Source organism: Oryctolagus cuniculus, chromosome 7 (assembly GCF_051225735.1).
Source record: "Oryctolagus cuniculus isolate XC-2025 breed Fujian yellow rabbit chromosome 7, ASM5122573v1, whole genome shotgun sequence".
NCBI classification, from domain to species: Eukaryota; Metazoa; Chordata; class Mammalia; order Lagomorpha; family Leporidae; genus Oryctolagus; species Oryctolagus cuniculus.
This window is the reverse complement of record NC_142873.1, coordinates 106282969-106297675: the sequence shown is the minus strand read 5'-3', so window position 1 is coordinate 106297675 and position 14707 is coordinate 106282969. Positions and strand designations below refer to the sequence as shown.

Here is a 14707-nt window from a genome sequence, read left to right as displayed (position 1 = left end):
GGGTCAATGGCTTTAATAGGAATGGAGTACATGTAATGAATCTGAAGTCAAAATATTCAAAAGTGAAATTTAAACTTCTTGTAACTTGGACTTAGTAAACTTTGTCCTTATTGTAAGTATATCTAGAAAGATATAATTTTATGTTGATTTTAACTACAATATTTTATCTTAGAACACAGAATACTAAAAGCCAAGTTGTAATGCAGTTTCTTAATAATGGTAGTATTGACATTTTGGTTGGGTTAATTCTTTGTTGTGGGGAGTGCCCTGAGTTTTGAAAAGAATTTTAGCAGTATCCCTGGATAGACTCTCTTATAGTCATGACAACCAAAAATGTCATCAGACATTGCTTAAAGTCCCCTGTGAAGGTAAAATTTTCTCCAGTTGAGTCAGTGGTGTTAATGCATCTTCCTTTTAAGTGGTAATGTAGCTAACCCACAATCTTTCTTTTTTTAAGTTATCGAATCTATTGGGGGGAGTGTCGAGAGTAAATGATAGAACTCACATGTATGAAAGAAAGCTGAAGAACATGAAACAAAACACTAGACAAAGACAGAATCTTTGGAAAAAAATGTTTTTTTTTTTCTATTCAGAGTCCATGACAGTGTGAGAGAGTAGCAGTCCTATTTCTGAGTAAAAGTTGTAATGTTCTTGTTCAATCAGAAACAAAATATTGTAACTGCTAAAAAAGAATTTGAAATGTTATATGAAAACATATTGCAAAAAACCTGAATTAAATGAAACCTTACTTCTTTCCACAGTATTCCCTGACAATCTTTGGTCCCGGTCTTTAGAAAGAACACTTGCTTTGCTAGCTGATTCAATGGCAGGTCGTTTTGCTGCTGAAGTTGAAAGTTCCAGAGCATTATAGGAATCATACAAATCCCAGGCAGTGGACATTATACCTAAATAAAGAAAAAGAAAGGTACAAAGTATTTTAAGCTAGATTCCAATATTTTAGCTTCATACATAGTGATATCAAAATTCAAGAAAATAGGATACACTGTCTATTAACAACATATACTATTGTCTTTTATTTTTTTAAAGATTTGTTTATTTATTTGAAAGTCAGAGTTACACAGAGAAAAGGAGAGGCAGAGAGAGAGAGAGAGAGAGAGAGAGAGAGAGAGGTCTTTCCTCAGCTGATTCACTCCCTAATTAGCCTCAATGGCCAGTGCTGCACCAATTCAAAGCCAGGAGCCAGGAGCTTCTTCTGGGTCTCCCAGGTAGCTGCAGAAACACAAGGATTTGGGCCATTTTACACTGCTTTCCCAGGCTATAGCACAGAGCTGGATCAGAGCAGCCGGGACTTGAACTGGCACCCATATGGGATGCTGGCACTGCTGCATCACAGTGTCAGCCCCTACTATTACTTTTAATTAGACACAGAGAACAAAGAAATAAATCAGAGGGACACCTCAAGAAATCCTTAGTCATTACACTACCGTACCTACAAATATCATAGTGCTTAAGGGACAATTCCAAATTCTCCTCACCATGAGTTCCACACTAACCTCCCTCTACCATGATCTGGTGCAAAATAATCTCATCAGTTGCCATGATTGGGATGCTTTGGTGAAATACGGACCTGGACAACCATGCTATAACAAAATATTTATATTCTTTTCCTTACATCTAACATATAGCATGTTATATTCTAAAGATCAGTTTATTTGCAAGAATATGTTTCCATTTTTATAAAGTAAAATTTCCTATTTACCTATCATATGAAAAGATTGCTCTTATTGGGAAAATGATAGACTGTTCTCAGGAAACTTATAAAGTAATATGGTTATTATCTTCTCAAAATTTTTTGTGTAGGATAGTAAACATATTCAAATCATGAAATATAACTGTGATGACTAAACATAAATAGCAATGTTATTTATCTTCAAATAATAATTTTAAATATATATTTATTTGCAAGGCAGAGTTACAGTGGCGGGGTTGGGTGCAGAGAGAGAGATCTTCCATCTGCTGGTTCAATCCCCAAATGGCTGCAACAGCAAGGGCTGGGCCAGACCCAAGCCAGGAGACAGGAAATTCTTCCATGTCTCCCACATGGATGTAGGGGCCCATGTACTTGGGGCATCTTCTACTGCTTTCCCGGGCATATTCGCAGACAGCTGAATTGGAAGTGGAGCAGCTGGAACGCGAACTGGAGCCCACATGGGATGCCATCACAGCCCGGCTTTTACATGCTATGCCACAGCACCAGCCCCCTATTTTTCTTACAATTGGAAATTTTTACCCTTTGACCAACATCTTTCCACCTCCACCACACACACCCAGAGTTTCCAGTAACTGAGTATAATGTCAGTGGCAGGTTTTTCATAAATGTCCTATTTCAGGTTAAAGCAATTTCCTTCTATTTGTAGTCTGTCAAGTGCTTTTATTATGAGACTTTGCCAAATGACTTTTTTTTTTTGCTTCAATTGAGATAGTTTTGTGATTTTTTTCTTTATTCTATTAATGTTCTAAAATAATGTTCTATAATGTTTTATAATAATAATGTTCTATAATGATGTTCTATGATAATGATTCATTTCCATATGCTGATTCACTTTTGCATCACTGAGATAACCCCACTTGATCATAGTGTGTAATCCATTTTAATATGCTGGATTCAGTTTATTAGTGTATTGTTTCTGCATTCATAATCATAAAGGATATTGCTCCATAGATTTGTTTAATGTGATGTCTTTGTCAGATTTTTGACATTGGAATAACAGTTGCCTCATGAGTTTGGAAGTGTTCCCTTATCTTCCATTTCTGAAAGAGTTTTGAGGAAAGGATTAATGGTAATTCTTTAAGTGGCTAGTAGAATTCACCGATGTAACCCTCTGGTCCTGGAATTTTCTTTAATGGGAAGTTTATGGTTACTGTTTCAGTCTCTTTACTTAAGAGTTTGTTCAGATTTACTATTTCTTATTGAATCAGTTTTGGCAGTTTATGTTTCTGGGGGTTTTTCCATTTCATTTATTTTCTTAATTTTGTTGGCATAGATTGTTTATTATATTTCCTTATAATCCATTTTATTTCTGTAAGTTCAGTAGTCCCACTTTTAATTTTAACAATTTGAGTCTTCTAATATTTTTCCTTAGTCAATCTAGTAAAAGTTGTGTCAATTCTGTCAATCTTTTCAGAACATTACTTTTTGGTTTTGTTGATTTTCTCTTTTGTTTACCTATTCTCTATTTTGCTTATCTCTGATCTACTTTTTATTTACTTCCTTCTGCCAGCTTTGAATTTAATGTAATCTTATTTAGTGTGATCTTATTTAGATCTTCTTAACTTAAAGTATAAAGTTAGGTCATTGTTTTGATATCTTTCTTCTTTTTAAATGTATCTACAGGAATAAATTTCCCACTAAGCATTTTCAATGCACTTCACAAATTTTGGTATGTTGTATTTTCATTCTTACTTGTCCAAAGTATTTTCTAATTTCCTTTGCACTTTCTTCTTTGACATATATTGCTTGATTTTGTGAATTGTCTACAATTCCTTTTTTAATGTATGTTAGACTACACAATGGTCAGAAAAGACTCCTTGCGTAACTTCACTATTTATAACTTTATCAATTCTTGTTTTGTGTCCTAAAATAGTCTATCCTAGAAAATTTCCATCTGAACTTGATAAAAATGTAGATTCTGTTTTGGGGTGTATTGTTCTGCATATGGTTTGTTAGATCTAGTTGGTTTATATTGTTAGTCAAATACCACATTTTCCTTTTCATTTTCAATATGGTTATTCTGTACATGATTGGAAGTGACATATTGAGATCTCATCTTTTATTATAGAATTATCTATTTTGTCCTTCAAATCTATTTTTACTTCATATGTTTAGGGGCTCTGTTTTTAGGTGTGTTTATAACTGTTATATCTTCTTTATAGTTCAAATATTTTGTTAATGTGCCTGTAAAATGTTCTTTATCTCTTGTAACAATTTTTGCAAAGTCCATCTTGTATGATAGTAGTACAGCCACGTCAGCTTTCTTTTGCTTAGTATTTGCATTCTTTCACGCATATTTGCATCACTGGATCTAAAATGAATCTTTTGAAAGCCATACACAGTTGTATCATGTTTTGCTTCACATCTATTCTTTCAATCTCTACCTTTTAATTGGAGAGTATAATCCATTTATATTTAATTACTGATAGAGAAGGACTTATTTCTGGCATTTTGCTGTTTTTGTTTTTTTATGTCTTGTATCTTCTTTGTTCCTTAGTTTCTCCATTACTGCTTTCTTTTGTATCTAAATGATCTTTTTGTGGTGTGCCACTCTGTTAATTATCTTTTGTATAACGTCTTAGTCATGTCTTTAGTAGTTACCTTGGGGGATTACAATTCACTTCTTAAAATTATAATTTTTTGAAGTAATAGCACCTTATTTCAATAGTATTAAAAAAACTGTTCCTATACAATACTGTTGCATCTACTTTGAAAAATTTTTATACATTGTATACCTTATAATTAGTTTTTTTGTATATTGCTTTTTTTAAAGATTTATTTATTTATTTGAAAGGCAGAGTTATAGAGGCAGAGCCAGAGAGAGAGAGCGAGCCAGAGGGAGAGAGATCTTCCATCCACTAGTTCACTACCCAAATGACCACAAAGGCTGGAGCTGTGCCAATCTGAAGCCAGGAGCCAGGAGTTTCTTCTGGGTCTCCCACGTGGTTGCAGGGGCCCAAGGACTTGGGCCATCTTCTACCACTTTCCCAGGCCACAGCAGAGAGCTGGATCTGAAGTGGAGCAGCCGGGACTCGAAATTGTACACATATGGGATACTGGTACTGCAGATGGCAGCTTTACCTGCTATGCCACAGTGCTGGCCCTTTATATATTGCTTTTATTTATTTTTTTTATGTTTTTATTTTTTTATTTTTGACAGGCAGAGTGGATAGTGAGAGAGAGAGAGAGACAGAGAGAAAGGTCTTCCTTTTGCCGTTGGTTCACCCTCCAATGGCCGCCACGGCTGGCGCACTGCGGCCGGTACACCACACTGATCCAAAGGCAGGAACCAGGTACTTATCCTGGTCTCCCATGGGGTGCAAGGCCCAAGCACTTGGGCCATCCTCCACTGCCTTCCTGGGCCACAGCAGAGAGCTGGCATGGAAGAGGGGCAACCGGGACAGAATCCAGCGCCCCAACCGGGACTAGAACCTGGTGTGCCGGCGCCGCAAGGCGGAGGATTAGCCTATTGAGCCACGGCGCCAGCCTATATATTGCTTTTAAATCATATTTCAAAAAACGTATTACAAAACAAAATTACAACAGTATTGACTTTTGTATTTGCCTATGTAGTTACATATTTCTTTATATGGCTTCCAGTTATTGTCTAGTGTCTTTTCATGTCCGTTTAGAGGACTCCCTGTAGTATTTTTGGTGAAGCAGTTCTACTAGCAATGAATTTCCTTAGGTTTTGATAATCTGAAAATACTCTGATGTCTCCTTCACTTTTAAAGGAGATAGAATGCTTGACAGTTGCTTATATGTCATTGCAATGACTTTTGTACACAATAATTTCTGCTGAGAAACTGGATGTTAACTTCCCAGTCTTTGCAGATTGGCTCTATGCTGGGTGTTCCTTCAATACTTAGCTAGGATACTTAAAACTGTGCCTTGGCCTTTTCTTCCTGTGTGTACTGAACCTAGAGATCAGTCAGAGGTGAAAACTTAGGGTATTTTTAGCCCTTTTCTGATCACATATCCTGTCTAGGCATGCATGTGACATTTTAAACTCTCCTGTATGTGCAGCATAGTTTCAATACACTAATTTCCCAAAGAAACACTCCTTAGTTTTCCATTCTAGGCTTTCAGCATGTCTCTTATTTGACCCTATTGTATTCTCTTGTCTCAAGTAACAATAAGTTGCTCATTTTCCTTAAAATGTTTTCCAGGAATGTCTTTTTTAAAAATTTTTTTTTTTTTTTTGACAGGCAGAGTGGACAGTGAGAGAGAGAGAGAGACAGAGAGAAAGGTCTTCCTTTTGCCGTTGGTTCACCCTCCAATGGCCGCCACGGCCGGCGCATTGAGCTGATCAGAAGCCACGAGCCAGGTGCTTCTCCTGGTCTCCCATGGGGTGCAGGGCCCAAGCACTTGGGCCATCCTCCACTGCACTCCCTGGCCACAGCAGAGAGCTGGCCTGGAAGAGGGGCAACCAGGACAGAATCTGGCACCCCGACCAGGACTAGAACCTGGTGTGCCGGTGCTGCAGGTGGAGGATTAGCCTATTGAGCCGTGCCACCGGCCCAGGAATGTCATATGTTTACTGACTTACAAGAGTTCTGAACTTGTCAAAACCAAACAAGTGTTTTATATCAGTATTCCGGGTAGGTAGATTAAAATAGACAATTATTTCTATTTTTGCTTTATCTATTTAAACATGTGTTGATTGACAGACAGCATAACAAATACTAATATATGATAGCTTATGAAACAAATTAACATTACCTTTGTCTTCCATTACAATTTTATCACATTGAACGTCTTTATTCTTTGGTGCTCCATTGAAAGTCTGCATCATCCTTTCAACATATAAGTCATTGCCTAGTCTATTTCTACAAAGCATTTCATAATTCTTGTTTTTCTTCCTATAACAATAAAATGTACCCACTCATTAATAATTGCTATTATTACAATATCACATTTTATATTACTCCTTTCCTTTAAATTACTTTTATTAACTGAGATTAGATTTTAAAAAATCTTGAGAAAGAGACAGTATTAAATAACCTCCAAAGAACTCATCTAAACTATACCTACAAATACTCCTATTGCTTTCAATACTTCCTAATAGTATGCTAGTACTACTTCCACAAAGCTTTTTATGAACCTTGATATAAACATTTAAAGTTATACATTCTTTCATAGTACTACTTTTGTGAAATATTATTTTTGTAATTGTTCAGCTAAAATTATCTTTTAAATTTCCATTATCATTTTTTTGATCCGTGGAAAATTTAGAAATGTTTTTAATTTCCAAATGTGTATTTGTTTTAGTTGAGATTTATGTTGGTAATTGTTAACTTCATTGCTTTGCGATCAGAGAATTTATTGAGTATGATTTTATTTCTTTGAAATTTTTGTGATCTTGCTTGATTGCTGTGTGCATAGATGATTTTTAGAAGTACTCCATGTTTGTTTGAACAGAATATGTTCTCTAATGATTGAGTACAAAGGTCTGTATATGACCATTAACTTTTTTGTTCAAATTTTCTTTATGGTTATTAATTTGCTCCCTGGTTTACCTATTACTAATTAAGATGGGTGTCATTAAATCCTCTATTTTAAAAGATATTTATAAATTTTCACATTTTCACTTCATATATTTTAAAGCTATTTTATTGATAATATTCACATTTGTAATTATTACAACTTTCTCTTATCACAAATGACTTTTATCCCTAATAATATTAGTTTGTTTGTCTTTGAGTGATTTTGTCCTATATCTTTTCTCCAATTTTTAAAATTGTCTCTTTATATTTTGTATTCTGGAATGCCAGCACAGTGCACTTGGGTAAATTTATGCTTTATGCACTTCTTTTTATTTTTTCCTATTCCTGTGGAATGATGTCTTTAATAATTTGGGAAAGTAGGCCGGCGCCGCGGCTCACTAGGCTAATCCTCCACCTAGCGGCACCGGCACACCGGGTTCTAGTCCCGGTCGGGGCGCCGGATTCTGTCCCGGTTGCCCCTCTTCCAGGCCAGCTCTCTGCTGTGGCCAGGGAGTGCAGTGGAGGATGGCCCAGGTGCTTGGGCCCTGCACCCCATGGGAGACCAGAAAAAGCACCTGGCTCCTGGCTCCTGCCAATGGATCAGCGCGGTGCGCCGGCCGCGGCGGCCATTGGAGGGTGAACCAACGGCAAAAGGAAGACCTTTCTCTCTGTCTCTCTCTCTCACTGTCCACTCTGCCTGTCAAAAAATAAAAAATAAATAAATAAATAAAAAATAAAAAAATAATTTGGGAAAGTGTTTGCCCAGATTAGTATGTTGCCTCCATTCTTACTATTCTGTACCTTTGAAACTCTGAATATATGAAGGTACTTCAGAAAGTTTGTGGAAAACTGAATTAAAAGGTAAGTTTATTTTGGTGCAAAAAACTTGAAATCTATGCACATAAGGGGTCCTGGAAATGTTCCTGAAATGCATTATGAAAAAACTATATATATATTTCAAAATAAAATAAAATAATCTTGTAATTCCATTTCTATACTTTTTAAATAAATAATATAATGTGTTATAACATTATTCTATTGTCAACATATTTTTAATTCTCTTTCATACCTTATAGCCCATTTTTGTTTCCAAGCTTCATTTTGTATAATTTATCCAGACCTTTTTTCTAACTCATTAAATCTCCATTTTAATGTCTAACATAATGTTAAATCATCATTTATTTTTATTTTCAATAATTGCATAAATATGCATTATTTTAAAGTCCTATTTAGATATTTTCCAGATATGAGTTATTATTTTGATAGTATATTTTCTATTATTTTAAAAGCATATCTTACAGTTCAATTTTTCCATGAACATTTAAAAAGGCTTTTTTGAGAAGCAGTGAAACAGGGATAGAAAGAGCTCTCCACTTGTGGGTTCACTTTTCAGATACCTGTAGTGAAGTTGGGAGCTACCACTATTACTGACTCCCAGGCTCCACATTAGCAGGAAGCTGGGGTCAAGAGTACATCTAGGCATTGAATCCAGCATTTCAATTGCTAGGCCAAAGATCACCCTCTGATAGTTTTGTTTAAACATTTCACACATATTTTACATCCTATATCTAATAATATCATTTAACATAGTCTTCATGGTCTAGATCCAGTGTTTATTATTTCTGTTTATTCTTATTTACAATGACTCCATCCAGGTCTCCCCTATGGGGGAAGGGGCTCAAGTATTTGGACCATTTTCTGCTGATTTCCCAGGCACATTAGCAGGGATCAGAAGAGAAGCAGGCAGGACTTGAACTGGTGCACATATGGGATGCCAGCATTGCAGGCAGCAGCTTAACCCACAGTGCCACAACCCCGGCCCCTGTATTTGCTTCTGATGCTATCATCAGGATACCCTTCTGATCAAGGACAACTAAAGATAATTGAACTTCTTTTGAGAGCTTTGGATTAATACAAGAGTCTTTCAGCTTTTATTTGAGGATGACCCAAAACTGATCATTGGTCTCTAGGTTCATGGGCTAATATTAACATTTGTTTCCAGAATCTCTCATCCTCTGATTTGAGATGCATTATGTATCCTTTTGTTGTTTTTCTCCTTTCCCATTCCCTCTCCTTTTTTCAACCCTAGGAGCACCCCCTTATTTCTCATGAGCTTTTAAGGGCCTGTTATTCATGATCTAACTGTACTATATTTCATAGTTCAAATAACTCTATAATAATTTATATTTTGGGTAGGGACAATACCTTAAAATATACTGGTGATTGGCTTTTTAGTACTATGAGTCATATTCAAATAGTATTTGAGACAAAATCATATGTATAACTGTATTAATAATCTATTTGTAGTAGTTATATCGGGCAGAAAGGGCAGGCATTGTGACACAACAGATTAAGCCATTGCTTGAAATGCCCACAACCTATATTGGAGTGCCTGGTTTGAGTCCCAGGTACTCTGCATATGTTCCAATCGGTGAGAATGGGTCTGACAAGCAGCAGATAATGGCTCAGGTACTTGAGTTCTGGGCACCTATATGGGAGGCCCAGATGGAGTTCCTGCTTCTGGTTTCTGACTGGTCTGGCTCTAGTTGTCATAACCATTTGGGGAGTGGACCAGTGGATGGAAGATCTCTCAATTTCTGTCTCTGTCTCTCACTCTGCCTTTTGAATCAATTAATAAGAAAATCTTTGTTTTTTCCCTCTTTTTAAAAGTTTATTTAAGGTATACAAATTTCATGTATTTCATATATACAGATTTAGGAACACAATGATACTGCCCACCCTACACCCCTACGCTGCCCACACTCCCATCCCTCTTCCTCTTTCCTCTCCTTTTCCCACTCTTAATTTTTAAAAAGATCTATTTTCAGTTTACTTTATACTCATAAGGTTAACACTACACAAAGTAAAGAGTTCAACAAATAGTATGAAGAAAAAATTACGGCCGGCGCCGTGGCTCACTAGGCTAATCCTCCACCTAGCGGCGCTGGCACACCGGGTTCTAGTCCCGGTCGGGGCGCCAGATTCTGTCCCGGTTGCCCCTCTTCCCGGCCAGCTCTCTGCTATGCCCCAGGAGTGCAGTGGAGGATGGCCCAAGTGCTTGGGCCCTGCACCCCATGGGAGACCAGGAGAAGCACCTGGCTCCTGCCATCGGATTAGCGCGGTGCGCCGGCCGTGGCGGCCATTGGAGGGTGAACCAACGGCAAAAGGAAGACCTTTCTTTCTGTCTCTCTCTCTCACTGTCCACTCTGCCTGTCAAAAAAAAAATTACTTTTCTTCAACAGTAGCGATAAAGGTTGTAAACAATCATGGAATATCAAAATGTCAATTCCGTCCAATGCTTTACATTTTAGGTACTCTATTAGTTACCACAGATCAAGGAAAATATATGGTAACTGTCTTTTGGAACTGACTTATTTCACTAAGTACAATGATTTCCAGTTGCATTCACTGTTGCAAAAGACAGGATTTCATTTTGCTTTATAGCTGTGCAGTATTCCATAGGGTATATACACCATAATTTCATAAGCCAGTCATAGGTTAATGGGCATCTGAGTTGATTGCATATCTTAGCTATTGTGAACTGAGGTACAATGAACATGGGGATACAGATAACCTTTCATATACTGTTTTCATATCGCTTACATAAATTCCCAGGAATGGGATTTCTTGGTCATATGGTAGATCTATTTTCAGATTTCTGAGGCAATTTCATTGTCTTTCACAATGGCTGAAACAGATTACATTCCTATCAACAGATTAGGGTAACTTTTCCTCCATATTCTCCTCAGCATTTATTGTTTGTTGATTTCTGTATGAAAGCCATTCTAAGAGGGGTGATATGAAACCTCATTGTGGTTTTGATTTGCATTTCACTGATGGCTAGTGATCCTGCCCATTTTTCATGTTTTTATTGGTCATTTGAATTTTCTCTTTTGGAAAATGCCTGTTCAAATCATTTGTCCATTTCTTAACTGGGTTATTTGTTTTGTTCTTAAATTTCTTGAACTCTTTATAGATTCTTTATGTTAATCCTTTTTCAGTTGAGTAGTTTGCAAATATTTTCTCCCATTCTGTTGGCTTCCTTTTCACTTTTCTGGGTGTTTCTTTTGCAGTGGAGAAGCTTCTTGGCTTGATGTAACCCATCTGTCAATTTTGGCTTTGATTGTGTTTCTGGGATCTATTCCAAGAAGTCATTGCCTATGTCAATGTCTTACAGGGTGTCCCTAAGGTTCTCTAGTAATTTGATTGTATCTGGTCATAGATTTAAGTCTTTGATCAATTAAAGATTTATTTATTTTATTTGAAAGATAGAGATACAGAGAGGCAGGGCCAGAGAGAGAGAGAGACAGAGAAAGAGAGAGAGAGAGAGAGAAGAGTCTTTCACTTGCTTGTTCACTCCACAGATGGCCACAATGGCTGGAGCTGTGCTGCTCCAAAGCCAGGAGCCAGGAGATTCCTCTGGATCTCCCACATGGATGCAGGGGCCCAAGGTCTTGGGAAAACTTCTACTGCTTTCCCAGGCCATAGCAGAGAGCTGAATTGGAAGTGGAGCAGATGGGACACAAACTGGCACCCATATGGGATGCCAGCAATACAGGCAGTGGCTTTACTTGCTACATCACAGTGCTGTGGATTTTTGTGTAAGGTATAAGGGAAGGTTCTTGATTCATACTTCTGCAGGCAGAGGTCCAGTTTCCCCAGCACAATTTGTTGAAAAGATTATCCTTGCTCCAGGAGTTGATTTTAGCTCCTTTGTCAAAGACAACTTGGTTGTGGACATGCAGACTCATTTGCAGTTTCTATTCTGTTCCATTGGTCTACATGTGTAATTTTTGTCAGTATCAAACTGCCTGTAATATGTCTTGAAATCTGGCATTGTGATGTCTCCAGTTTTGCTTTTTTTAAAGATAATTATTTTATTTGAAAGGCAGAGATACAGAGAGGCAGAGACAGAGAGAGAAATCTTTCACCTGTTGGTTCACTCCCCAAATGGCCACAATGGCCAGAGCTGAGCCAATCCAAAGCCAGGAGTCAGGAGTTTCTTCAGGGTCTCCAGGGTAGGCACAGGGGTCTGAGGACTTGAGCTGTCTTCTGCTCTTCAGGCCATAGCAGAGAGCTGGATAGGTGGTAGAGCATCCAGGACCTGCACTGGTACCTATATGGGATACTAGAACTGCAAGAATTGGCATTACCTACTATGCCACAGTGCCAGACCCACAGCTTTGTTTTTGTTATATAAGACTGCTTTAGCTATTCAAGGTCTCTTGTGTTTCCACATGAATTTTAGCATCATTTTTTTCTAGATCCGAGGAGAATGTCATTGGTATTTTGGTTGGGATTACATTGAATCTGATAGTAAGGACATTTTGATATTAATTCTTCCAATCCATGAAAATGGAAGATTTTTCCATTTTTTTTGTCTTATTGTATTTCTTTCTTTGATTTTTTGAAATTTTCACTGTAGAGGTCCTTGACTTCCTTGGTAAAATTATTCCAGGGTATTTAATAGTTTTTGTAGCTATTGTGAGTGGGAAAGTAGTTCTTTCTCAGCCTTGGCAGTCTGTGTATACAAAGGCTATTGATTTTTGTGTTAATTTTAGATCCTGCCACTTTACCAAACTCTTCCATTAGTCTCTTGGTGCAGTCTTTTGGTTCCCCTATATATAGAATCATGTCATCTGTAAACAGGGTTAAGTTTGATTTCCTCTATTGCAATTTGTATCCCTCTGATTTTTTTTTCTTGTCCAATGGCTAAAACTTCCAAGACTATATTGACTAGCAATTGTGAGAGTGGGCATCCTTATCTGGTTCTGGATCTTGGTGGGAATCCTTCCAACTTTTCCACATTAAATAAGATGTTGTATGTGGTTTTGTCATAGATTGCCTGATTGTGTTGAGGAATGGTCCTTCTATACCCTATTTGCTTAAGATTTTCATCACAAAAGGTTGTTGCATTTTATCAAATGCTTTCTCTGCATCTATTGAGAGAATCATACAGTTTTTGTTCTTCAGTTTGTTAATGTGATGTATCACATATTTATTGATTTGTGAATATTGAACCATCCCTGCACAACAGGGGTAAATTTCTCTTGGTTAGGGTGAATGATCTTTCTGATGTATTGTTGGATTCACTTAGCTAGTATTTTGTTGAGGATTTTTACACTCATGTTCATCAAGGATATTAGTCTATAATTCTCTTTCTCTATTGTTTCTTTTCCTGGTTTATGAATTAGGGTTATGCTGTCTTCATAGAAGGAGTTTAGGAAGACTCCCTCCTTTTCAATTGTTTTGAACAACTTGAAAAGAATGTGTGATTAGATATTTTTTAAATGTCTGGTAGAATTCAAAAGTGAAGCATTCCAGTCCTGGGCTTTTTTCTGTTGGGTCTTTATTACTGATTCAAATTCCATATTGGTTATTGGTCTATTTAGGTTTTCTATGTCTTCAAAACTCAATTTCTGTAGATTGTATTTGTCCAAGAATCTATCCATTTCTTCTAGATTTTCCAATTTGTTGGCATATAGTTCTTTGTAGTATTTCCTGATGATTCTTTTTATTTTTGTAGTATCTGTTGCTACATTTTGTTTTTCATCTTTGATTCTATTGATTTGTGTTTTTTCTCTCTTTTTTTATTAGTTGGGCCAATGTTCTATCAATTGTGTTTATTTTTTCTAAAAACCAATTCTTCATTTAATCTTTATTTTTGGTCTCAATTTTGTTTGTTTCTTCTATAATTTCAATTATTTCTTTTTTTAATTTATTTGACAGGTGGAGTTATAGACAGTGAGAAAGAGAAAGACAGAGAGAAAGGTCTTCCTTCTGTTGGTTCACTCCCCAAATTGTCACTACAGCCAACATTGTGCTGATCCAAAGCCAGGAGCCAGGTTCTTCTTCCTGGTCTCCCATGCGGGTGCAGGGGTCCAAGCACTTGGGCCATCCTCCACTGCCTTCCCAGGCCACACCAAAGAGCTGGACTGGAAGAGGAGCAGCTGGGACTAGAACCCGGCGCCCATATGGGATGCTGGTGCCGCAAGCAGAGGATTAACCAAGTGAGCCATGGCACTGGCCCCAATTATTTCTTTTCTCCTACCAATTTTGGTTTTTTTCCTAGGTCTTTGAGATGCATTAACAGTAAATTTATTTGGTGCCTTTCTGATTTCTTGATGTAGGCAGCAATTGCTATAGCCTTCTTCTTTACACTTTTTTGCTGTATCCCATAAGTTTTGATATGTTATATTGTCACCTTCATTCATTTCCAAAAAAGTTTTTGATATCTTTTTTGATTTCTTCTATGACTCACTGTTAATTTAGGAGCATGTTGTTCAGATTCCATCTGTTTGCATAAGTTCTTGAGATTCTTCAGTTTTAATTTTCAGCTTCATTTCATTGTGGTCAGAAAAGATGAATGATATGATTTCAATTTTTTTTGAATTTGCTGAGACTTGCTTTATGGTCTGCCTTATGGTCTATCCTAGAGAATATTCTATGCACTCATAAAATCAATGTATATTCTTCAACTGTGGGATGA

At 37.0% G+C, this 14707-nt stretch overlaps 1 protein-coding gene across 5 annotated transcripts in view; it reads right to left on the bottom strand.

Annotated features, from left to right (window-relative positions):
- Positions 1–14707, bottom strand: part of DNAI4 (dynein axonemal intermediate chain 4) — an 84563-nt gene that overhangs the window by 41890 nt on the left and 27966 nt on the right. For 4 of the 5 annotated variants that reach the window (XM_008265088.5, XM_017346207.4, XM_089337247.1 and 1 more), the window contains 2 exons: positions 6455–6594; positions 750–905 (listed from right to left, as the gene is read on the bottom strand). In XM_008265088.5, the coding sequence (XP_008263310.3) occupies positions 750–905; positions 6455–6594 (296 nt within the window). The remainder of the gene's footprint in view (positions 1–749; positions 906–6454; positions 6595–14707) is intronic. The other variant, XM_089337246.1, reaches the window with a different exon arrangement.